Source organism: Entelurus aequoreus, linkage group LG07 (assembly GCF_033978785.1).
Source record: "Entelurus aequoreus isolate RoL-2023_Sb linkage group LG07, RoL_Eaeq_v1.1, whole genome shotgun sequence".
Classification (NCBI taxonomy): Eukaryota; Metazoa; Chordata; class Actinopteri; order Syngnathiformes; family Syngnathidae; genus Entelurus; species Entelurus aequoreus.
The window spans coordinates 58,032,413-58,056,392 of NC_084737.1; the positions used below are offsets into that span (position 1 = coordinate 58,032,413).

Here is a 23,980-nt window from a genome sequence, read left to right on the forward strand (position 1 = left end):
CACGCAGGTGTTTTTATGCAGGATTAATTTGTGGCATGTTAAATATAAGCCTGGTTGTGTTGTGGCTAATGGAGTATATATATGTCTTGTGTTTATTTACTGTTGTAGTCATTCCCAGCTGAATATCAGGTCACCCCCGGCTCTCACAGCATCTTCCCTATCTGAATAGCTTCAACTCCCCACTAGTCCTTCACTTGCACTTTACTCATCCACAAATCTTTCATCCTCGCTCAAATTAATGGGGAAATTGTCGCTTTCTCGGTCCGAATCTCTCTCACTTCATGCGGCCATCATTGTAAACAATAGGGAACTTTGCGTATATGTTCAACTGACTACGTCACGCTACTTCCGGTAGGGGCAAGCCTTTTTTTTATCAGATACCAAAAGTTGCAATCTTTATCGTCGTTGTTCTATACTAAATCCTTTCAGCAAAAATATGGCAATATCGCGAAATGATCAAGTATGACACATAGAATAGATCTGCTATCCCCGTTTAAATTTAAAAAAATCATTTCAGTAGGCCTTTAACTAGCTTTATTTATTCTTCTTTTAACCTAAAACTAATGATTTTTTGAGTGGTTTTCTGTGAGATGTAAAAATTAGGTGTAGATGTTTGGCAATATGTTGTTGCTATGGTATATGCAGCATTTCATAGATGTATTACTCTTAGGGATGATGTTCGTAACCAGTTCTCCCGATTGTTCGATAAGAAAAGAACCGATTCCATGTATTCGAATCCCTTTTTGAGAACCAGTTCCCGTTATCGAAGCCACTATACCGTATTTTCGCGACCATAGGGCGCACCGTATTAAAAGGCGCCGTGTCAGTTACGGGTGCTATTTCTGTATTTAACACATAAATAAGGCGCAGCGTATTTTTGGGCGCAGGCATGGTTAAACATACGCTAGCTTAAAACATACGCTAGCTTAAAACATACGCTAGCATGCATGGACGCTGTTTTAAAAGGCAGCAGGAACAAAGCTGAGTTCGGTTGTACTTTATTGAAGTATTTATCAATGTACACACATTATTTTTTGATCAATCCTCATCCACAAATCCATCAAAGTCCTCATCTTCTGTGTCCGAAATGAACAGCTGGGCAAGTTCTCCATCAAAAACGCCAGATTCCCTCTCCTCATTTTTAAAGGCCTACTGAAACCCACTACTACCGACCACGCAGTCTGATAGTTTATATATCAATGATGAAATCTTAACATTATAACACATGCCAATACGGCCGGGTTAACTTATAAAGTGACATTTTAAATTTGCCGCTAAACTTCCGGTTCGAAACGCCTCTGAGGATGACGTATGCGTGTGACGTAGCCCGGCGAACACGGGTATGCCTTCCACATTGAAGCCGATACGAAAAAGCTCTGTTTTCATTTCATAATTCCACAGTATTCTGGACATCTGTGTTCGTGAATCTGTTTCAATCATGTTCATTGCATTATGGAGAAGGAAGCCGAGCAAACAAAGAAGAAAGTTGTCGGTGCGAAATGGACGTATTTTTCGAACGTAGTCAGCCACAACAGTACACAGCCGGCGCTTCTTTGTTTACATTCCCGAAAGATGCAGTCAAGATGGAAGAACTCGGATAACAGAGACTCTAACCAGGAGGACTTTTGATTTGGATACACAGACGCCTGTAGAGAACTGGGACAACACAGACTCTTACCAGGATTACTTTGATTTGGATGACAAAGACGCAGACGTGCTACTGTGAGTATGCAGCTTTGGCTTTTTTTTGCGTATGTACGTAACTTTTTTAAAATATATAAGCTTTATGAACCTTGGGTTAGGTGAACGGTCTTTTGGGCTGAGTGATTGTGTGTGTTGATCATGTGTTTGAATTGTATTGGCGTGTTCTATGGAGCTAGGAGCTAGCAGAGGAGCTAGGAGCTAGCATAACACGTACCGTACCGTACGTGCGCGTCACGTACGTAACTTTTTAAAAATATATAAGCTTTATGAACCTTGGGTTAGGTGAACGGTCTTTTGGGCTGAGTGATTGTGTGTGTTGATCGGGTGTTTGAATTGTATTGGCGTGTTCTATGGAGCTAGGAGCTAGCATAGGAGCTAGGAGCTAGCATAACAAACACGCAGGTGTTATTATGCAGGATTAATTTGTGGCATATTAAATATAAGCCTGGTTGTGTTGTGGCTAATAGAGTATATATATGTCTTGTGTTTATTTACTGTTGTAGTCATTCCCAGCTGAATATCAGGTACCGTGAGTATGCAGCCTTGGCTGCTAAACATTCGATAACTTGACCGTATGTGCGCGTCACGTACGTAACTTTTTAAAAATATATAAGCTTTATGAACCTTGGGTTAGGTAAACGGTCTTTTGGGCTGAGTGATTGTGTGTGTTGATCAGCTGTTTGAATTGTATTGGCGTGTTCTATGGAGCTAGGAGCTAGCAGAGGAGCTAGGAGCTAGCATAACAAACACGCAGGTGTTTTTATGCAGGATTAATTTGTGGCATATTAAATATAAGCCTGGTTGTGTTGTGGCTAATAGAGTATATATATGTCTTGTGTTTATTTACTGTTGTAGTCATTCCCAGCTGAATATCAGGTCACCCCCGGCTCTCACAGCATCTTCCCTATCTGAATAGCTTCAACTCCCCACTAGTCCTTCACTTGCACTTTACTCATCCACAAATCTTTCATCCTCGCTCAAATTAATGGGGAAATTGTCGCTTTCTCGGTCCGAATCTCTCTCACTTCATGCGGCCATCATTGTAAACAATAGGGAACTTTGCGTATATGTTCAACTGACTACGTCACGCTACTTCCGGTAGGTGCAAGCCTTTTTTTTATCAGATACCAAAAGTTGCAATCTTTATCGTCGTTGTTCTATACTAAATCCTTTCAGCAAAAATATGGTAATATCGCGAAATGATCAAGTATGACACATAGAATAGATCTGCTATCCCCGTTTAAATAAAAAAAATTCATTTCAGTAGGCCTTTAAAGTCAGTTTCGTTGTCCATTAGCATAGCAAGCTAGCACAACAGTAAAAGCGGACTTCTCTTGCCCCGTTGTGCGTATCGATTCGCTACCATGCTGGTCCCCTTCTCCACATATTGCTTCACCGGGATGTCGAAAGTGAGCGTCCATGTTGGTGATGTGTTTGTCTGCAATTTTCTTATTTACAACGCACATAGCAGCACTATATGCTCACTGGGGGCATGCCTTTCGCGTCCTCTCTCACCTGAAACCTTCACGCTATAACGGCCGCATGCTGTCCTCAGTCACGTCCGCTTTTCCTCCATATAAACAGCGTGCCGGCCCAGTCACATAACATCTATGGCTTTTGGAACTCAGTGCACACACAACAACCTATCTGGATTCGATAAGAGATTCGATAAGGAATCGGTTCGATAAGAGGATTCGATACTGTGCTCGAACTCGATAATTTCTTAACGAACATCGTACCTAATTACTCTTGTGTAATTATTTCTGTTTGATGTGTTCCTTTCAGGGAAGCTAAACGGGAAACTTGGGAACTTCTACTTCTTGCGAATGTAGAAGGAATATGGTAGCTTGAAAAGTCCACTTTGGTGATGCTGAATCTTTTAAATCTTGAGAAAAGTATTTTGTAAGAGTGTGTGGCTCCATTCCATTACATTAAGGATTTTGTAAATATCTGGCTTGTATTATTCACCTCTAAACCTTTATAACAACCTGACATCTGAGCAGCCGGTGGTACTGTAACTGAATGGTCGCCATACTAAAATGTTGCACCCAACATAGGCGTTATAGGCGGAGGGAAGGGGGGACGTGTCAACAACCTAATATTGGAGAAGGACGCATTTGTCCCACCCACAAAATATACCTTGGAGCAGTGGTTCTTAACCTGGGTTCGATCGAACCCTAAGGGTTCGGTGAGTCGGCCTCAGGGGTTCGGCGGAGGTCAAAACACACCCGACTCATCGTGTAAATAAAAACTTCTCCCTATCGGTGTATTACGGATATGGCAACAGCTGACTGGTTTGCAGGTGTGTAATTTGTTGTGAGTTTATGCACTGTGTTGGTTTTGTTGTTTGAACAAGGTGATGTTCATGCACGGTTCATTTTGTGCACTAGTAAAAAAACATGGTAACACTTTAGTATGGGGAACATATTCACCATTAATTAGTTGCTTATTAACATGCAAATTAGTAACATATTGGCTCTTAACTAGTCATTATTAAGTACTTATTAATGCCTTATTCAGCATGGCCTTATTATAACCCTAACCCTCTAACCCTGACCCTAACCCTAACCAAATAACTCTAAATTAAGTCTTTATTACTTAGAATATGTTCCCCTAGTGTCCAAATAACTCTAAATTAAGTCTTTGTTACTTAGAATATGTTCCCCATACTAAAGTGTTACCAAAAACATATAACTTTGTCTTGAATTTGAAAAAAAACATTTTATTTTTCACTAAAGAAGGGTTCGGTGAAAGCGCATATGAAACTGGTGGGGTTCGGTACCTCCAACAAGGTTAAGAACCACTGCCTTGGAGGCATACGTGGGGGGTTTTCTGAAAGCGCAGCACAGCATAATGTTACTGAGGAGCCTCTTTCTTCACCAGCTGGGAATGTGGCAGTGAAAGAGAGACAGAAGAGAGCAGGGCGACACTAGCAGACGGTCTGTTGGGAACGTTCCCATGAATTTTGCTTGTTTTTAATGTCTACATATTTAGAAACCGTGTCTTTTGAGTAAAGTCATCTTAATTCAGGCATGGTCACTTGTTTATTATTTACGTGCTAACTTTTGTTAGTTTTCCCAAGTAACTTAAACACTAGTACAAATGTTTTGTTATTCCCTTCCTGGTAGCAAAATGCCACCACTAAAAAAAGAGTGAAATAGTAGCAGGACTTACTCCGCTATTTTACAAAGACTAACGTCAATGTGATAAAAAAAAACAGTTACACTACAACGCAAAGACAACACTTAATTATTATCAACCATTTATCAACATGTATGACATTACATTAGCATTAGATATAATGTGCAATTAACAGAGGAAGCTCAGGTGAGGTAATAAATGAGTAAAACATATATTAGCCTGTTACTGCTTTTTAAATAAACAATTTATTTTAACTTAAGAACAACTAAAACAGTCAAATAAGATTAGGGTGTGTCAAGTGAAGCTTCAGGGTGCAAGGCAAAATCATATTGATTATAATAAGAAAGGAGAAAAAATAACTGATGTCAAGTTGATGTTTTTAAGATACTATTAATTTAATTGAATAATTATTTATTACTCCAAAAATATGCACCTGGGGATAGGTTGATTGGCAACACTAAATTGGCCCTAGTGTGTGAATGTTGTCTGTTTATCTGTGTTGGCCCTGTGATGAGGTGGCGACTTGTCTAGGGTGTACCCCGCCTTCCGCCCGAATGCAGCTGAGATAGGCTCCAGCACCCCCCGCGACCCCAAAAGGGACAAGCGGTAGAAAATGGATGGATGGATTATTTTATCATTTCTACAATAGTATAAAGGTTTGGGTTATGCTTTTAAGTCTAATGCTGCTACAGTACATTACTGTATAGTATACAATGTTGTCTGTTGTCAGTACGTTAATGCCATGCAGGAACATCAAGGGCTTGAGGCCTAGAGTGAAAGTCATGGAGAGACAGGACCAAACAAACAGGTAAAAGAGAGTAACATAACGGTGGATATTTTACTAGAGTTTTTATTTTTTATTTTTGGAGGTGAGACAGACTTCCTTTCGGTCATGTTGTTGTAACCCAGCAATTAAGTCCAAATAGAAAAGTTTAAAAAATTGTTGGCACCTTTATCCAGATTCTAACTATAAGGCTCATGAGCCTCGCCTTCACATTTTCCACCGCTTGTCCCTCTCGGGGTCACGCCATACATTAATTTATTAGTTGCAGCTAAAATATTCTCTATTCCTGAATTACTCTCCATTGTAGAGATAAGTACTTCCTGGAATAACAGTATATAAATTATATATGTACAATTTATATCGTGCATTTGAAAATATGTGCAATATACCATCCATATTCATATTATATTGTACTTACCACGCTGATGTCAACATCCGGAGGCTCCACCGATCCGCCCACACGGAACTCAATGGACCTCATGTTTCTCACAGCTACCTGTAATAAATACATGTTCTTACTGTGTTGTATAGTATTTATACTCTGTATTATTTTTGTTATGGCTGACTTTTAATTTTTCTATTTAGAAATTACATTAGCCAAACATTCTTTGTGAAGGTTTTACAGTTGTAGATTTAACCTTGAAATTAAGTTATTTCTAGTAACTTTTTGGTATAAACCTAATCAGGAACAACATTTTTATTTCAGATGTGGGGGACACACAATTGTCTTAAGAAAGTGGGTGAGGCTTGAAGGGATTAGATGCATGTTTTGTAGTAATAATACATAGGAAACAAATTGTCCAATATTATTGTTACGTCTGGGTCGCATGGTTTTGCGGTGGCCGTTTCCCCAAGATGCAGAAGGACGCCCAGAATCAGCATACAGGTAAGAAGGTGATTTATTCCAATAAGCAGGACAACAAGTACAAAAACTCAGACACTCATCAAGTGTGGAGCCAAAAAACCAAGATAATCGCCAGAGGCGAACAGCGTGAAAGTCTTACACTAGGAAAATACAAAAGCGTGATGAAAACAGGAACCAACGTAAATGTCGCAAAGAGCGAGCAAGACTGCCAGGCAGAGTCTTGCGCGAGGCAGGAAAAAATAGCTCTCTGATTAGTGACCAGGAGCAGGTGAGCGTCTCAACCTCTAATCAGAGGCAGGTGACAAAAATCAGCACCCATGGCAACTAAGGCCACTTTTACACTAAGGTTATCCAGGGTAAATCCCACCTAACCTTATCCGTGTCCACACACACAACAATGCCACCGTTTAAGACACCCTCCGTCCGCCCTCCGCCGGCGTAACACGACCTACTACGCATGCGCATTAAAAATGTGCGCATCATAGTCACCTCTGACCTGGAAGTGTATCCTTACCCTGTGTTTCAATGTAGACTATTGCCACATTTCTTTTAACAGTAAACCTTGCTTGCCTCACCATCAGCAGCTGTTAAGACTATTGTAGTGAATCACACCTGAGCCATCATACATGAATCATATCTTTAATGGACGTGTGAAAGTAAACAATGTGATAAAGAACATTTTACAACAACATACAACAGGACACTGTGCTTGTAGGCTGAAAATAGGGGTCATACTTGATGGCCGCAACCACTTCATGGCTTCACAATAGTTATGGAGTACATAACTAGACGTTGAGTGATCGCTCGACATACATCGCGGACAATAAGTGACAGTCTGCTTTGCCAGTCCTAATGCATTCGCTATTTTTCGTAGTCTTCCGTTGTTCACGGGAGCCCGCATTGTCACTGTCTCTCTTTCAACAAATGGACAAAGTTTTTCACTAAGTATAATCACAGCTGACCAGGACATTCGAAAGTTCTCTTGCCATTCCTTTGACACAACACACTCGTTGACAAACATATCCCACTAGGCTGCCGTTCTTCCAGGGCTTATCCAAAACCGTTACTCAACATTGCTATGTTGCCGTCTGAGATGTGTTGTATCCGAAATAGCTGCAATCACCTGTTTCCTGCTCTTAAGGTATTCATGTGTGATTTCCAAAAGCGCCTAACACGGACATGTCTGGATGACTCACCTCCATCTTTCTAGTGGTTGCCGCCGAGCTACCAAACAGGTTGTTATGAAGCTGTCTGTGGCGCTTTCTTTCTGATGTCACTTCCTGTGTGGGGCGCGGTTTTTCTGGCGTCACTTCCTCTCCAAACTCAGTTTGTAAACGATCAATGAGTCCATACAAAGCTAAGAGCCGGAGATTCAAGAAATAGACGGCGCACTTACCTGTGTAAAAAATTGTCCGAGGAGGGGGACCTTAAACGGTGATTTAGTGTGGCTGACACGAGGCTTAGGCTAAATAATTATTCGTTTAAGGGGTTATCCAGCTTAGTGTAGACATAGCCTAAGAAAAAAAATAAGGGTGCTGAAACAGAACTAACCAACAACTAAGGAAATACTAAACTAAACTAAACATGACACGGGCAACGGATCATGACAGATATTCTCACTACTTTTCTTTTGTCGAGCACAAAGAAAATAACATTTTAGTTAAATGTAAGTTGTGTCTTGGATCAAAGATCCTATCTACTGCCCAAAACAGCAATTCAAATCTGCTGAAACAGCTACAAAAGCAACATGCTTTGACGAAGCTAGTAAAGAGAGACACACAGCGGCTGGATTTTAACGGAGGCACTGCTAGCCAGGACAACATTGATAGAGCCATTGCAGCGTATGTGCTAGAAGACATGCAGGCTATTTCTACAGTGGAGTCACCTGCTTTCAGGCAGCTGGACACAGTGCACAGTGAGTACATAACATGGAAAGCAAACTAAAGAAAACACTCAAAACTCTGCCTCTGCTCATCATTCATCACTGAAGGTACACACACTCTGTCAATTCTCTTATATACTCTTTCATTCTAGACTTCTAGAGTGTTTGATTATCACATCACTCTAAATGTATAGACAATAAAGTTCACAAACATAAATCTTTCCTTTTCTCTAAACTAAAACTGGGGAAATGCGTAGAGTGTTCTGGGCTTCAGTACAGTGTTGATCTCATGAAGACATGATTTTATTTCACAATTCCTTGAGAGAAAAAAACGCCTGGTTAGGCGTGTGTATAGCAGTATGTGTGCTGTATATAGTGACATGACATATAATCATGTCATGTGTGCCTTCCTTGGGTGAAGCCAGGTTAACAGCTATGTTGTGGCATGTTGTGACATGTTGTTATTATACGGTTTGTTACTTATGTATGTTATCTTGCAGCTATTTAAAATAGTTTTGTCAATTTGTTCTGGCCCAAAATAAATTGGCTTTTTGAAACATATCTTTGTCTTTGTGTGTTGTATGTAGACCACATTGCTTAGCAGAGTTCAGTGATGCAAATGCATGTCAAGTTGATCAACAGATTGTGTTATTCTCCAGTGCAATAACAGTACTGAAATGAAGGCTAAAAGGGCATTAATGGGAGCCTTAAACTTTTTTTTTTAATAAGTAACTAAATAGTTACTTTTCACAGTATCGCATTACTTTTTGGTGTAAGTAACTGAGTTACTTTTGAAATAAAGTAACTAGTAACTGTAACTGGTTACTGGTTTTCAGTAACTAACCCAACACTGTTTACCAGCGAGAAAGTCTTACACTCGGAAAATACAAAAGCGTGGTGAAAACAGGAATGTTGCGAAGAGCGAGCAAGACTGCCAGGCAGAGTGTGGTGCGAGGCAGGAATAAATAGCTCTCTGATTAGTGACCAGGAGCAGATGAGCGTCCCGACCACTAATCAGAGGCAGGTGACAAAAATCAGCACCCATGGCAACTAAGAACCGCAACGAGGGTGCTGAAACAGAACTAACCAACAACTAAGAAAATACTAAACTAAACAAAACATGACCTGGGCAACAGATCATGACAATATATATATTTATATTTCATTTAGAAATTAACAAAATTAACAGTGTAAAAATACTGAATCGATTTTTCAAGATTGCATGATGATTCATACAGTCCTGTTTACTTCATATGCCCTGGCTGAGGATCAAACCATCTTCCTGTTCGACAAAAAAAAAATATGCGCCATCGCGCCATCATGGATCAACGAAAATAAGGTGTAATATGTTTTCTTATTCTCTTAACAGTGATAGCTGGTGTGTTTATTTTAACAACATAGCCACCCTCAAATGGAGCACAAGCCCCCTCTTGTTTTGATTTTTTCTTCTGCTAGTGCAGTGTGTAGCCTGCCTGGTCCAACCCCTGCTTCCGTTCTACCCGAGGCTCGAACCCGAGTCCTCCAAATGCAAGTGCAAGAACGCAAGGCATCAAGCTAAAAGCCAGAGTTGTCAAATTGGTGTCCAGTACGAGCTCTTAAGGTATTAGGCAGTGACATATCAAAACATTCTGGCGGGTCTCCGTTATAATTCATCTCCATTCAATTTAGTGTAACATTAAGTTTGGATAATGAAAAGTACCAAAAAATTTAAAAAAGAGCTCCAAAACTGTCTTTTGAAAAAATGAAGGGTAACATGTTCCTTCTGTTCTCCCCCCAAATTACATTCCTGGCCTTTATCATCCTTTGTAATGTTTTAATGCAGCCCATTTTCATTGTTATTTTTGCAAAAATATGTGTAGGCAAACTGAAAAACGAGCTTCCTGGCAAAAGTGGCCCCAGGGCATCGAACACCACTGTGTTACCTCAACGCGAGTGTCAAACTTAATGACAGAGTCGGGGTTGAAGTGGATCTTCAGGACAGCCTTTCCCCGACTTGGCAACACACCCTCGCATGGGCTCACTACCATGCACGGCAGAGGACACACATCAAGAACCTGCAAACACACAAATCATTTGTTGTCTTAATCTATAAACAAAAACTACACGACAACCAATTGCAGTGCACCTACTCGATAGTACGCATGGTTGTGTCCGTTATTGTGTAACACTGCAGTTCGTATAGAAGGCATATTGAGGGGAACCGATTCAAACATCAGGCGATCCTCTGCTAGCTCAATGCTAGTGCTTCCAACCTGAGGGGACACAATTCATGGAAATTCTCAATTTGGATTATGTCACATATTGTACATACACAGGAAATAGTATCTACACTAGAAGCACTTCTTAAAATGATTAAAGCCCCACTATGGATTGGACTCTCACATTATTAACCGTATCCACTCGGCATCCATTGCACCGGTCACCTGGGGAGGGGGTATCTAATCCGAGGATATCATTGTGGCTTGTGCAGCCCTTTGAGACATTTGTGATTAAGGGCTATATAAGTAAACTTTGATTGATTGATAAATAAATGATACATAATAAATTACATAATTATTTAAAAAAACAAAAGCCAATGAAAACAAAGTGTTGTATTAAATATTTAAAGGCCTACTGAAATGAATTTTTTTTATTTAAACGGGGATAGCAGATCCATTCTATGTGTCATACTTGATCATTTCGCGATATTGCCATATTTTTGCTGAAAGGATTTAGTAGAGAACATCGACGATAAAGTTCGCAACTTTTGGTCGCTGATAAAAAAAGCCTTGCCTGTACCGGAAGTAGCGTGACGTCACAAGTTGAAAGGCTCCTCACATTTCCCCATTGTTTACACCAGCAGCGAGAGCGATTCGGACCCAGAAAGCGATGATTACCCCATTAATTTGAGCCAGGATGAAAGATTCGTGGATAAGGAACGTGAGAGTGAAGGACTAGAGTGCAGTGCAGGACGCATCTTTTTTCACTCTGACCGTAACTTAGGTACAAGCTGGCCCATTGGATTCCACACTCTCTCCTTTTTCTATTGGGGATCACGGATTTGTATTTTAAACCACCTCGGATACTATATCCTCTTGAAAATGACAGTCGAGAACGCGAAATGGACATTCACAGTGACTTTTATCTCCATGACAATACATCGGCGAAGCACTTTAGCTACGGAGCTAACGTGATAGCATCGGGCTTAACTGCAGATAGAAACAAAAGAAATAAACCCCTGACTGGAAGAATAGACAGAAAATCAACAACACTTTTAAACCATGGACCTGTAAATACACGGTTAATACTTTCCAGCCTGGCGAAGCTTAACAATGATGTTGCTAACGACGCCATTGAAGCTAACTTAGCAACGGGACCTCACAGAGCTATGCTAAAAACATTAGCTATCCACCTACGCCAGCCAGCCCTCATCTGCTCATCAACACCTGTGCTCACCTGCGTTCCAGCGATCGACGGCGCGACGAAGGACTTCACCCGATCATCCGTGCGGTCGGCGGCGAGCGTCGGAGAGCGCGTCTGCTATCCAAGTCAAAGTCCTCCTGGTTGTGTTGCTGCAGCCAGCCGCTAATACACCGATCCCACCTACAACTTTCTTCTTTGCAGTCTTCATTGTTCATTAACCAAATTGCAAAAGATTCACCAACACAGATGTCCAGAATACTGTGGAATTTTGTGATGAAAACCGAGCTTTTTGTATTGGATACAATGTGTCCGGATACTTCCGTTTCAACGATTGACGTCACGCGCATACGTCATCATACATAGACGTTTTCAACCGGAAGTTTAGCGGGAAATTTAAAATTGCACTTTATAAGTTAACCCGGCCGTATTGGCATGTGTTGCAATGTTAAGATTTCATCATTGATATATAAACTATCAGACTGCGTGGTCGGTAGTAGTGGGTTTCAGTAGGCCTTTAATAATATAAATACAAATATTAAATTAAAATGTTTTAATTCCAATACATTTAAAATTAGAAAACTATATGTAATATATATTTACATATGTAACATTGAATATTATATTACATAAATTATAATCCATCCATTTTTTACCGCTTGTCCCTCTGTGGGTCGCGGGAGTGCTGGAGCCTATCCCCAACACAGATAGATATTAAATTAAAAGTATTTTTCAATATATTTTAATATCCTTTTGAGAGCCAACGTCCTCTGCAGAGGAACACATGTTATATAAATGTATGCATTTTTGCCTAGAGTATTTGTCCAGATTTTAAGGACACATTGTACTGGGGTATTTTAAACACAAATAATCGGTGACTGTGGAAGTTTCCTAACAGACAGCCTTTTTTGCAGAAACCCAGTCCCAGACTGATTGATTTTAAGAAATCAATCAAAAACATTCTCAAACCTGTCAACGCCCAAATTTCAAAGAACTGCATTGTAAATTGTTTACAGCATCATGTGCTTCGTTTCTATCCTTGGTCTAGCTTATGGTCCTCTTTTAAAATACCGTATTTTTCGGAGTATAAGTCGCTCCGGAGTATAAGTTGCACCGGTCGAAAAGGCATAATAAAGAAGGAAAAAAACTTATATAAGTCACATTTTTGGGGGAAATTTATTTGATAAAACCCAACACTAAAAATAGACATTTGAAAGGCAATTTAAAATAAAACAAGAATAGTGAACAACAGGCTGAATAAGTGTACGCTATATGACGCATAAATAACCAACTGAGAACGTGCCTGGTATGTTAACGTAACATATTATGGTAAGAGTCATTCAAATAATTATAACATATAGAACATGCAATACGTTTACCAAACAGTCTGTCACTCCTAATCGCTAAATCCGATGAAATCTTATACGTCTAGTCTCTTACGTGAATGAGCTAAATAATATTTGATATTTTACGGTAATGTGTTAATAATTTCACACATAAGTCGCTCCTGAGTATAAGTCGCACCCCCGGCCAAACTATGAAAAAAACTGCGACTTATAGTCCGAAAAATACGGTAAGCCCAATATTTTGGAATGCATATGTTGGTCATGAAAGTAAGTACAATAATTAAGTAAATACATTGAGCACATGATCATGCTGAAACTAGTCATTTGAGACCTTAGCAATGCAGTGAAGGCGTTGAATGTTTCCATCCAGGACATAGAGATCAAAGTCTCCTTCCAGAGGGGACGAGAAAGAGGCGTGCCACACCACCTCGCATTCTAGTTCCCTGTATGCCTCCACTGTACCTGGGAGAGAGGGATAGACTGGGAATAGTACACTTAAATCCAACACAATGAGGTAAAAGTGATACAAAAGGCGGGGTGATTGCACATATATAAAAATGTTGGAACCTGTGGCTGGTCGAATGGAGAAGAGGATGCCGCTCTCTGGAACAACCGGGCACCAAGTGAATTCAGCCACCTGGTTCCGTGGGTTTCGAAGGGTAATCCAACTCCTGTAGCCTGATGAGGCCAGCAGGTTGCGAGTGGGACTGAGTATCAGCAATTGGGTGGAGAGTTCCAAATAATTTCGGACAACTTCGGCCTTGACCAGAATCTGTCCAGGATGTTGCTGATTCACTGTGTAAGACACAGGTCTGGAGATGAAAACAATTAAATACATAAATATACAGTGGATCCTTGAATATAGTCAATTGCTACATTTCGCTTTAAATACCGCAGCTTCGCTATATCGCAGATTTTTTTAAATACATGTTTTAACTTTTAAAAAAAGCATATTCTATATGTTTTTGGCTTTAATTAAGTGTTAAAATAATTTATATTACTGTGCTGTGGCGATCGATAAAGATATTCACCAAGTGTGATTTCCATTTCCGGGTTAAGAGTGAACAATGCTAACAACAACAGGTGGCTAATCTTGGCGCTATTGTATCTTCACCGCAACAATCTGTTTACCAACTTTTGGCAGAACATATTTTTGATGGATTCATTTTCAGATCCTGCCTCAACAATGACACATCCCCACATTGGTGCATCTACACACACACATTGTCAAAAGACAACAGCGGGAACAGCAGCAGAGTCAACCCAGTGCATCAGGCTAACAAGATTGCTACAATATAAACGAGCTATCAGCAAAAGTGGAGATTCACTCGTTTAATGCACTTCATCTTTGTCATCAATAACACAGCTTTGGCTTGAGCGATGTGGAATGACAACGCAAACACAAATTGCTAACAAGACGCGGGACTAAAAACAAAGCTTATGATTGTAGCCGCAACTTTTCACAAAGTTTTTTGGAAGCCCAGTTTTAACTCAGAGGAGTTACCCAGAAAGTGTTTGCACATCGTGATCTATCGACGGATATAGCAATGATGCTTGGAGGATCCTCCAGTCTACCGGTAAGTACTGTAATCTATAGTAGAACACACTCAAGGCTATGATATTGGGTGAAATGAGTGTAAAGGTGAGTATATACATGTTATTTCATGTTTAGAGGGCTTTAATAATGTTAAAGGTCGTAAGAAAATGTATTCAAAAGGTCATGAACAGTTTTTCAAAGTTTTAACTATCAAAATATTTGATTTATTATTAATAATCCTACTTTGCAGAAATGTGTTTACCGCAGCCATGTTTGGTACTAACTAACTGCGATAAATGAAGTGTTGTATTCACAATTCAGCACTCACGTCCATCCAATGTTTGGACTTAAATAAATTTGTTTTTATCATTTTTTTCTCCAAAATTTTTATTTTATTTTTTTCAAAGAAAAAACATCTCATTCACCCTAAATTGGTAATACCCAGCGGCCTGCAGAGCAGCGAAGTCGCGAGACCAGTCCACCTAAATCATTGGTAGCCGCCTTAGCAGGACATGGAGGCAGGACCACAAAAGGTAAAAGCACGACTTTAAGACTGCCCTTAAAACCAAGCTAAATGCTAAACTGTGACTCTAATTTATTATCATTATATGTTTTACAGTGTAAAATGTTTAACAAGCGAGGGCAGCATTTTAAAGGATTACCATAGATTGTGCTTGTATGTATTTTGCTTGTTAACTTTTTCGTCCCAAGCAAACAATAGCAATTAAAAAAAGACCAGAGGATTCTAGAGCTGAATGGAATCTAATTATTACAACACTCACTTTTTTTGCAAACGTCGCTCAAACGCTGATGGAGCGTACGATGGCGGGCGTCTCCATTACTATACTATACAATGCTATAATACTATACTTTAATAATTTTTATTTCCGAATAGCGGGGATCTATTGTGTACAGAAAGATATGAACTGTCCAGAATTTCTATGGTAGGTTTATTTTTACACAGACTGTAAAATGTTAAATATGTAAAATATCATGAAATAAAAATGATGCATTAGTTTGCATTGGATTATAGATATCATTCAATATTTAATCTCCAACCAACAAGCAAGCATTCTGGCCTTACAGAGTTTGTGAATCACAGAAATTAGTAATGTCCCTTTAAGAAAGTACTTCTAATCTCATTTCATTTTGTGGATAAAAGACACACAAACACGCTCCTTCATTCAAATATATACCACCATGGGCAAGACCAAATAGCTGACCTTCGGAACAAAAGGATGGACGACACATTTGACAATCAACACCTGAATGAATCACAAAAGGAGAATAGGATCTGGTCACATTAGAGCAAAATGGATGTATTTGTTTGCAGGGAAATGTTGAATATTAATTCGATAACAGCATCCCTACAGTAAAAAATGGAGGCGCAAACAATCTGTTTTGTTACATTGTTCTCATCAAAATCCCTGCAAACCTCCTCCAACTAACGCAAAGTACAAGTACAAGAAAAATCTGATCTCTGTGTTTGCCAACAAATTTCTACACCAACCACAGTTCATTGATTGGTGACCCATACGGGTAACCGCGTTGAGGATGGGAACTCCTAATGAAAACGCCAGTCACCCCGGGAAGGTGGTCTTGTAGGAGCACGGAGAGGCAATCAGAAGCGATGATGCCCATGGTCCCAGCTTGTACCACGGCTACGTCTGGTAAATGCCAGGAAAAAATGCGAAGAGAAGCCAATAAACTTGTCTGTAAGTTATACACAACACCAACTTTTACCTGAAAAGCATAATGATGACCAGAACCCATGGACCGAGCATGCTGAACCAAGACAACTGGCACTGTGCAGCCAAACCAAGGTGCCCTGTCCACCCCAACGAGATAAGCGAGATAAAGGGTCAAAAAGGCACCGAATGCCTATCCTCTCTCTTCAGACTCTCCTAGAAGACCTCTTAGGAGACGTAAATATCGACATTGCCTGCATCAAAGAATCCAAGCTCCTTCCAAAAAACAACTTACACGACTTTCAGCAATACTCCACCGTCTGCAAAGATCGTATCCTGCAAGGTGAGGCCTGGGGGGGTGGACTCTCACCATCATAAAAAAAGACCAGCCACACTAAATCATCCCCAAAAATTACGGTACAGGTGTGGGATTGCAGTCGCTAAGGGTAGAAATTCCACTGCCGACAATCATCAACCCGAACCTATCCATTCCGTTCACAGTGACTTTTATCTCCACGACAATACATCGGCGAAGCACTTTAGCTACAGAGCTAATGTGATAGCATCGTGCTTAACTGCATATAGAAACAGACAAAATAAGCCCCTGACTGGAAGGATAGACAGAAGATTAACAATATTACCAAACTCTGGACCTGTAACCACACGGTTAATGCTGTACCGCCTGGCGAAGCCAAGCAATGCTGTTGCTAACGACACCATTGAAGCTAACTTAGCTACGGGACCTCGACAGAGCTATGCTAAAAACATTAGCTCTCCACCTATGCCAGCTCTCATCTGCTCATCACCACCCGTGCTCACCTGCGTTCCAGCGATCGACGGCGCGACGAAAGACTTTACCCGATCATCAATGCAGTCGGCGGCTAGCATCGTATAGCGCGTCTGCTATCCAACTCAAAAGTCCTCCTGGTTGTGTTGCGGCAGCCAGCCGCTAATACATGGATCCCACCTACAGCTTTCTCCTTTGCAGTCTCCATTGTTCATTAAACAAATTGCAAAAGATTCACCAACACAGATGTCCAGAATACTGTGGAACTTTGCGATGAAAACAGAGCTGTTTGTATTGAGATACAATGGTGTACCAATACTTCCGCTTCAACCATTGACGTCACGCGCAAACGTCATCATACCTAGACGTTTTCAGCCGGAAGTTTCCCGGGAAATTTAAAATTGCACTTTATAAGTTAACCCGGCCGTATTGGCATGTGTTGCAATGTTCAATCCAATCCAATCCACTTTATTTATATAGCACATTTACACAACAAGAATGTTTCCAAAGTGCTGCACAGCCATGTTAAAAACAATATTAAAAACAATATTAAAAACTATATTAAAAACAATATTAAAAACAATATTATGCTACACCAATGACTGAATAAAAACAAAGAATAAATGAATAGAAAACCAATACAGAGACAATATAAAAAATAAATATGATTAAAAACGATTTTAAAGGGTGAAACCAATTAAAACAGTAAAATAGACATCAAAATTTATAACCCTGACCCTAACCACACAGGACAACAGAGGACAGAAGACCACACAACTCACGTAGTGTTAAAAGCCAAAGAATAAAAGTGGGTCTTTAGACGAGACTTAAAACACTCCAATGTGGGAGCAGTTTGAACATGGAGGGGCAGAGTGTTCCAGAGTTTAGGGCCGACCACAGAGAAGGCCCTGTCTCCCCTGGTTTTAAGTCTCGTCCTGGGCACCACGAGCTGGAGCTGGCTCTCGGACCTCAGAGCGCGCGCAGGAGTGTAAATTTGGATGAGGTCCGAGATATACTGAGGTGCCAGTCCATGTAAAGCTTTAAAAACAAACAGCAAGGATTTAAAATCAATTCTAAAATGAACAGGGAGCCAGTGCAAACTCCGAAGAATTGGGGTTATATGCTCACGTTTCCTGGCCCCTGTTAAAAGTCGTGCTGCCGCGTTCTGGACTAACTGCAACCGGGAGAGAGCTTTTTGGCTAATTCCAGCATAAAGTGCATTGCAGTAGTCTAGGCGACTTGAAATAAAAGCATGCACGACTTGTTCAAAAAGGTTAAAAGATAAAAATGGTTTTACCTTTGCTAAAAGACGAAGATGATAAAAACACGATTTTAAAACGCCATTGACTTGTTTGTCAAATTTAAAATGTTAAGATTTCATCATTGATATATAAACTATCAGACTGCGTGGTCGGTAGTAGTGGGTTTCAGTAGGCCTTTAAGACGCATCGGTCACCTTGAAACTATACTATTATTAAATCCAGCCCCACGGGAAGTAGTCTGTGCAGATTACAACGCACACATCTGGGATAATAGATAATAGTTTCACATCGAATGAAAGAGGTAAGGTGCTGACGGAGAAGACACTAACGCCAATGGGACCTTCCTCAATGACGGATCCCCTACTAGACAGGACACAGCAGGAGGGATGCCCTCCATGTTAGGCCTGCAGAAAGACGTACAATAATCCAAACATAGACAGATTGATAGCAGTTGCTCGTCTCAAAACCGACGTCGCCATCTACACCGAGCTCAGCCACAAAGAATAGGGGAAGCAGTGCAATTGTAACCACCGAATATCCGAAGTCCCCCAGCATCATCAAGCCGATCCCGGTGTCTGCGGAAAGATGGTACTCCTCCCACCAAGCAGAAACGACGGCTAAAGTTACAGCCCTGCGCATTCTGACCGATATGGAGTAGGGGAAGAGAGTTGGAATTGTAGCTGATAGCTAATCAGTCCTCAAGACGATGAAGTCACTCCACCCGTCCAGTCCCCTAAACCAGTGTTTTTCAACCACTGTGCCGCGGCAGTGTGCCGTGAGATACAGTCTGGTGTGCCGTGAGAGATTATGTAGTTTCACCTATTTGGGTTAAAAATATTTTTTGCAAACCAGTAATTATAATCTGCAAATAATGTGCCATTGTTGAGTGTCGGGGCTGTCTAGAGCTTGGCAGAGTAACCGTGGTATACTCTTCCATATCCGTAGGTGGCAGCCGGTAGCTAATTGCTTTGTAGATGTCGGGAACACGTTGTGTGAGACGACGATGGTTTGTCGTGATCCCAATATGCAAACGACAGCGGGAGGCAGCGTGCAGGTAAAAAGGTATCTGACGCTTAAACCTAAAATAAACAAGAGTGTTGCTAAAAAAAGGCATTGAAGCTTAGGGATGGCTATGCAAAACGAAACTAAAACAGAACTGGCTGCAAAGTAAACAAAAACTGAATGCTGGACAACAGCAAAGACTTACAGCGTGAGGAGCAGACGGCGTCCAAAAAGTACATCCAAACATAACATGACAATTAACAAAGTCCCCGCAAAGAAGGATAGCGACAACTTAAATAGCCTTGATTGCTAAAACAAAGCAGGTGCGGGGAATAGCGCTCAAGGAAGACGTGAAACTGCTACAGGAAAATACCAACAAAACAGTAAAAGCCAGCAAAATAGGAGCGCAAGACAAGAACTAAAACACTACACACAGGAAGACACCAAAAACTCCAAATAAGTCACGGCGTGATGTGACAGGTCATGACAGTACTTTGAGACAAGAGCTATAGTGATGCATGTTTGGTTATTGTTTAAATTCATATCCAACACTTGCGAGAACAAGTTTTTACTGTCAATATCGACTGCTGAGTTGAATTTTTTATTGTTTTCTGCTGGTGGTGTGCCTCCGCATTTTTTCAATGAAAAAAATGTGCCTTGGCTCAAAAAAGGTTGAAAAATATTGCCCTGAACAACGCTGATGAAGCGAAGGCGCTGGAACTACTTCATGCATCATACTAGCAGCATCACCAACTCACTTTCATGTGGTGCCAAGGCTACAGCGGGGTAGTCAGCAACGAGGCCGCTAAGCTTGGGGAAAACTGCGACCCCAAACCACACCCAATGGCAATATGACGCAGCAAAAGCAGCATTTTGGCAGGCGCATTGCAGTGGACCCCTTAGCAAGGCAAGACTGAGGGCAATGTATGGAGAACAGGGTGAAATTATCAATAGACATGAAGAGAATGACCTGACAAGAAGTGAGCAAGTTACACCGAGTCGCCTGCATAGCGGCCATCACCCCGACCTGAAATAGTGGCTCGAAAAGATCGGCAGAGCGGTGGACACCACCTGCAGCAAGTATGGCCTAGGCAAGGAAACCACGGAACATGTGCCCTTCGACTGCCTACTCATCCACTATAGACCAAAGGAAGAGACCCCCACCCCATTTAGCAGTCTCCTCCCCGAAAGAGTCATTTGGAAAAGTTGGCAGAAGGCAACAGATCTGCCGCATGTCTCCCAACCCGGGAAACTGGCAGCCTAGGTTTGACCCAGTTTAACCAATGTGTTGCTCAACAACAACAACAACAACAACAACAACAACAACAACAACAACAACAACCACAACCACTGGCAACAATTCTGGACTTGCTAGTCTTGGAGGTTGTACATTCAGTTGTTTGATTTTGTAGAAAAAAAGCAGACAATAGACAAGACACAAAACTAAAGTAATTTCAAATGGTAACTTTCTGGCTTTAAGAAACACTGAAAGAAATCAAAAATAAAAATGTTGATAGTAGCAGTTTTATTTTTTAGATCAGAGTGATAATATGGAATCACTCAATTCTGAGGAAACATTTATGGAATTGTGAAAAACAAACAAAACACTACAACACACCACTAGTAGTATGTTGCATCACTTCTGGCTTTCATTACAGCTTGTAGTCTCTGAGGCATGGACTTAATTAACAAGTGACAAACAGTTCTCTTCAATAATCTTGCTCTAACTTTCTCTGATTGCTGTTGTCAGATCAGCTTTGCAGGTTGGAGTTTTGTCATGGACCATTTTCTTCAATTTCCACCACAGATTTTTAATTAGATTGAGATCCAAATATATGCATGTAGGGCCATGACATTGACTTTATATATCTTTCTTCAAAGAAAGTCTTTAGTTTTTGCTCTGTATGGCAATATACACTGTCGTATTGAACATTGATGTCATCATCCCCAAACATCCTAATAACATATACATAACATAAACAAACATAATGTATGTCAATGTAAACTTGTAGCTATTGAAGATGTAATGACAGCCATCTCTTTAGTGCCATTAACTGACTCGTAGCCCCATATCATCAATAACTGTGGAAATGTGCACGTTTTTTTCAAGCAGTCGTCTTCATAAATCTCATTGGAACAGCACTAAACAAAAAGTTCCAGCATCATTACCTTGCCCAATGCAGATTTGCAATTTATCATTGAATATGACTTCCATCCAGTCATCCATAGTCCACGATTGCTTTTCCTTAGCCCATTGTAACTTTGTTTTTTTATGTTCAGTTGTTAGTAATGGCTTTTGTTTAACTTTTCTGTGTTTAAATCCCATTTTTTTAGGCGGTTTCTTGCAGTTCGGTCACAGACGGTGACTCCAGTTTCCACCCATTTGTTTTGGTGTACATTTTCTGTTTTCAAGACATTGCTTTAAAGTTTCTGTCTTGACACTTTGATGTTTTCCTTGGTCTACCAGTATTCTCTCCTTTTACAACCTTCTCATGTTTTTTGTACAGTACTTGGTCCAGACTTTAGACACAGCAGACTAAACAATCAATATATTTTGCAACATTGCGTTATTATTTACCTTCTTGAAGAAATTTGATAATCTTCTTCCATCCATCCATTTTCTACCGCTTATTCCCTTTGGGGTCGCGGGGGGCACTTGAGCCTATCTCAGCTACAATCGGGCTTCTTCTTTGTTTAAATTAACATGTCTCGTGTTGGAGCAATGATTCATGTCAATCCATCTGGTGCAACAGCTCTCCAATGTGTAAACACTCCTTATTAACTGCAGATTAATAAACACATTTAATGTGATGCAGGTGTTAGCTTTGGAAATTAATACTTACCTGGGGAATCCTTGATGTTTTTTTCATAATTCAGTGATTCCATAATTTGATCTAAAAATGAATATTACTATACCACATTTTTATTCTTGATTTGTTCTAGTGTTTCTTAAAGCCAGAAAGTTGCCATTTGAAATTACTATAGTTTTGTGTGATGTCTGTATATCTGCTTTTATTCGATAAAATTAAACATCTGGATGAAAATCCTCCAAGTCTGGTGATTTCATCTTTTATTAGAGGTTGTTCTTACTCACCTTTGCATCAAATACTTATTTACTTCAATCCAATACAAATACATTAAAATCTTATATTGTTTTTTTTATATTTGGTCTTTCTTTGTTACAATAATGTTATCATCAAAAATGATGTACACTTCATGTTCTATTTGTCAGGGCGTAAACTTAAAAAATCAGCACAGAATCAAATCTAATTTGTCTACTGTGCGTTCAAAAGAAACCCAAAAAATGTTATTTCTATCAACAATACTGGTTTGCTTGGAATTAATGGATACACAAATATGTTTCTTTTTCCTCAAACCTGCAGAAATCACCCAGCCGGTGACTTTGAAAGGTCAGAGGTATTTGGTTCTGGGATCCTGGTGGTAGCACGTGAGACAGTGGGGACAATCCTTGCAGCTCAGGGCAGTCCACCTCTAACTGGACCCTCACAAACACTGACAGGTGATTGGTCAGCTCCAGGTTCTGCACACACACCGACTCCACACACACCTCACCAAAGTCCACAAATAATGGAGCTTGTCATAATATGAGAGAGGACACAGAAACATGTAAAATACATACAACTCTGATTACATCCTCACCACAAAAGGTGCAAAACATACCAATGACAACCTGATAAAGCTCCTGAGCTGTCAAAGTCCTGTCACAGTCTGCTACCTCCTGGCTGGTAACTGGAACTGCATGCAACTCCTCTGACACCTTGATGGGAGATACAATATTTATAACAGTACAAGGATTATCAGAATAACAATCTTACTGCCATTTCTACATCCTGTATTTGCTTTATGGCAGTTATTTTTGTATTATTTAATTTTTCTAAAATAACGTTCACCTCAACATATATGGTTAACTGTTTTTGTCAACATAAAATGTGAGAATGTGAGTGTCATTTCTAGTAAACATTGGTCCCTATATGGCGACCTTAGTTGTAGTATTGTTAACATGCACACAGTCACTTCCTGCTCAGTGTAAAGCAATGCAGTATTAACCTGGATTCTACCAGAGTAACTATAAAAACACACATTTGGAGATGGCGTGGTAGAGCGGCTGTGCCAGCAACCTGAGGGTTCCTAGTTCGATCCCCGGCTTCCGCCATCCTAGTCATGTCCATAGTGTCCTTGAGCAAGACACTTCACCCTTGCTCTTGATGGGTCGTGGTTAGGGCCTTGCATGGCAGCTCCCGCCATCAGTGTGTGAATGGGTGAATGTGGAAATAGTGTCAAAGCGCTTTGAGTACTTTAAAATTTAAAAGGTAGAAACACTCTCTACATTGCAGCTGAGATAGGCTCCAGCACCTCCTGCAACCTCGAAAGGGACAAGCGGTAGAAAATGGATGGATGGACCTCCCACACAAAGTGGATGTTTTGTTCAGATAACTTAGTGACCGACTGACCAACTCACAAACCCCTTCCTTCACATCTTCCAAATTTAATACAGACAATTAACAAGTTCCCTTAAACATGGCAGACATTAGTGTAGAATACTAAATCATCATTTAAGAGAC

At 40.4% G+C, this 23,980-nt stretch overlaps 1 protein-coding gene across 1 annotated transcript in view; it reads right to left on the minus strand.

Moving 5' to 3' along the window:
• Positions 1–23,980, minus strand: part of LOC133654398 (cilia- and flagella-associated protein 47-like) — a 175,578-nt gene that overhangs the window by 126,148 nt on the left and 25,450 nt on the right. The window contains exons 14-20 of the mRNA XM_062054714.1: positions 23,079–23,175; positions 22,775–22,991; positions 13,689–13,933; positions 13,453–13,583; positions 10,506–10,628; positions 10,299–10,430; positions 6,048–6,125 (exon numbers count right to left, since the gene is read on the minus strand). Of these exons, the coding sequence (XP_061910698.1) occupies positions 6,048–6,125; positions 10,299–10,430; positions 10,506–10,628; positions 13,453–13,583; positions 13,689–13,933; positions 22,775–22,991; positions 23,079–23,175 (1,023 nt within the window). The remainder of the gene's footprint in view (positions 1–6,047; positions 6,126–10,298; positions 10,431–10,505; positions 10,629–13,452; positions 13,584–13,688; positions 13,934–22,774; positions 22,992–23,078; positions 23,176–23,980) is intronic.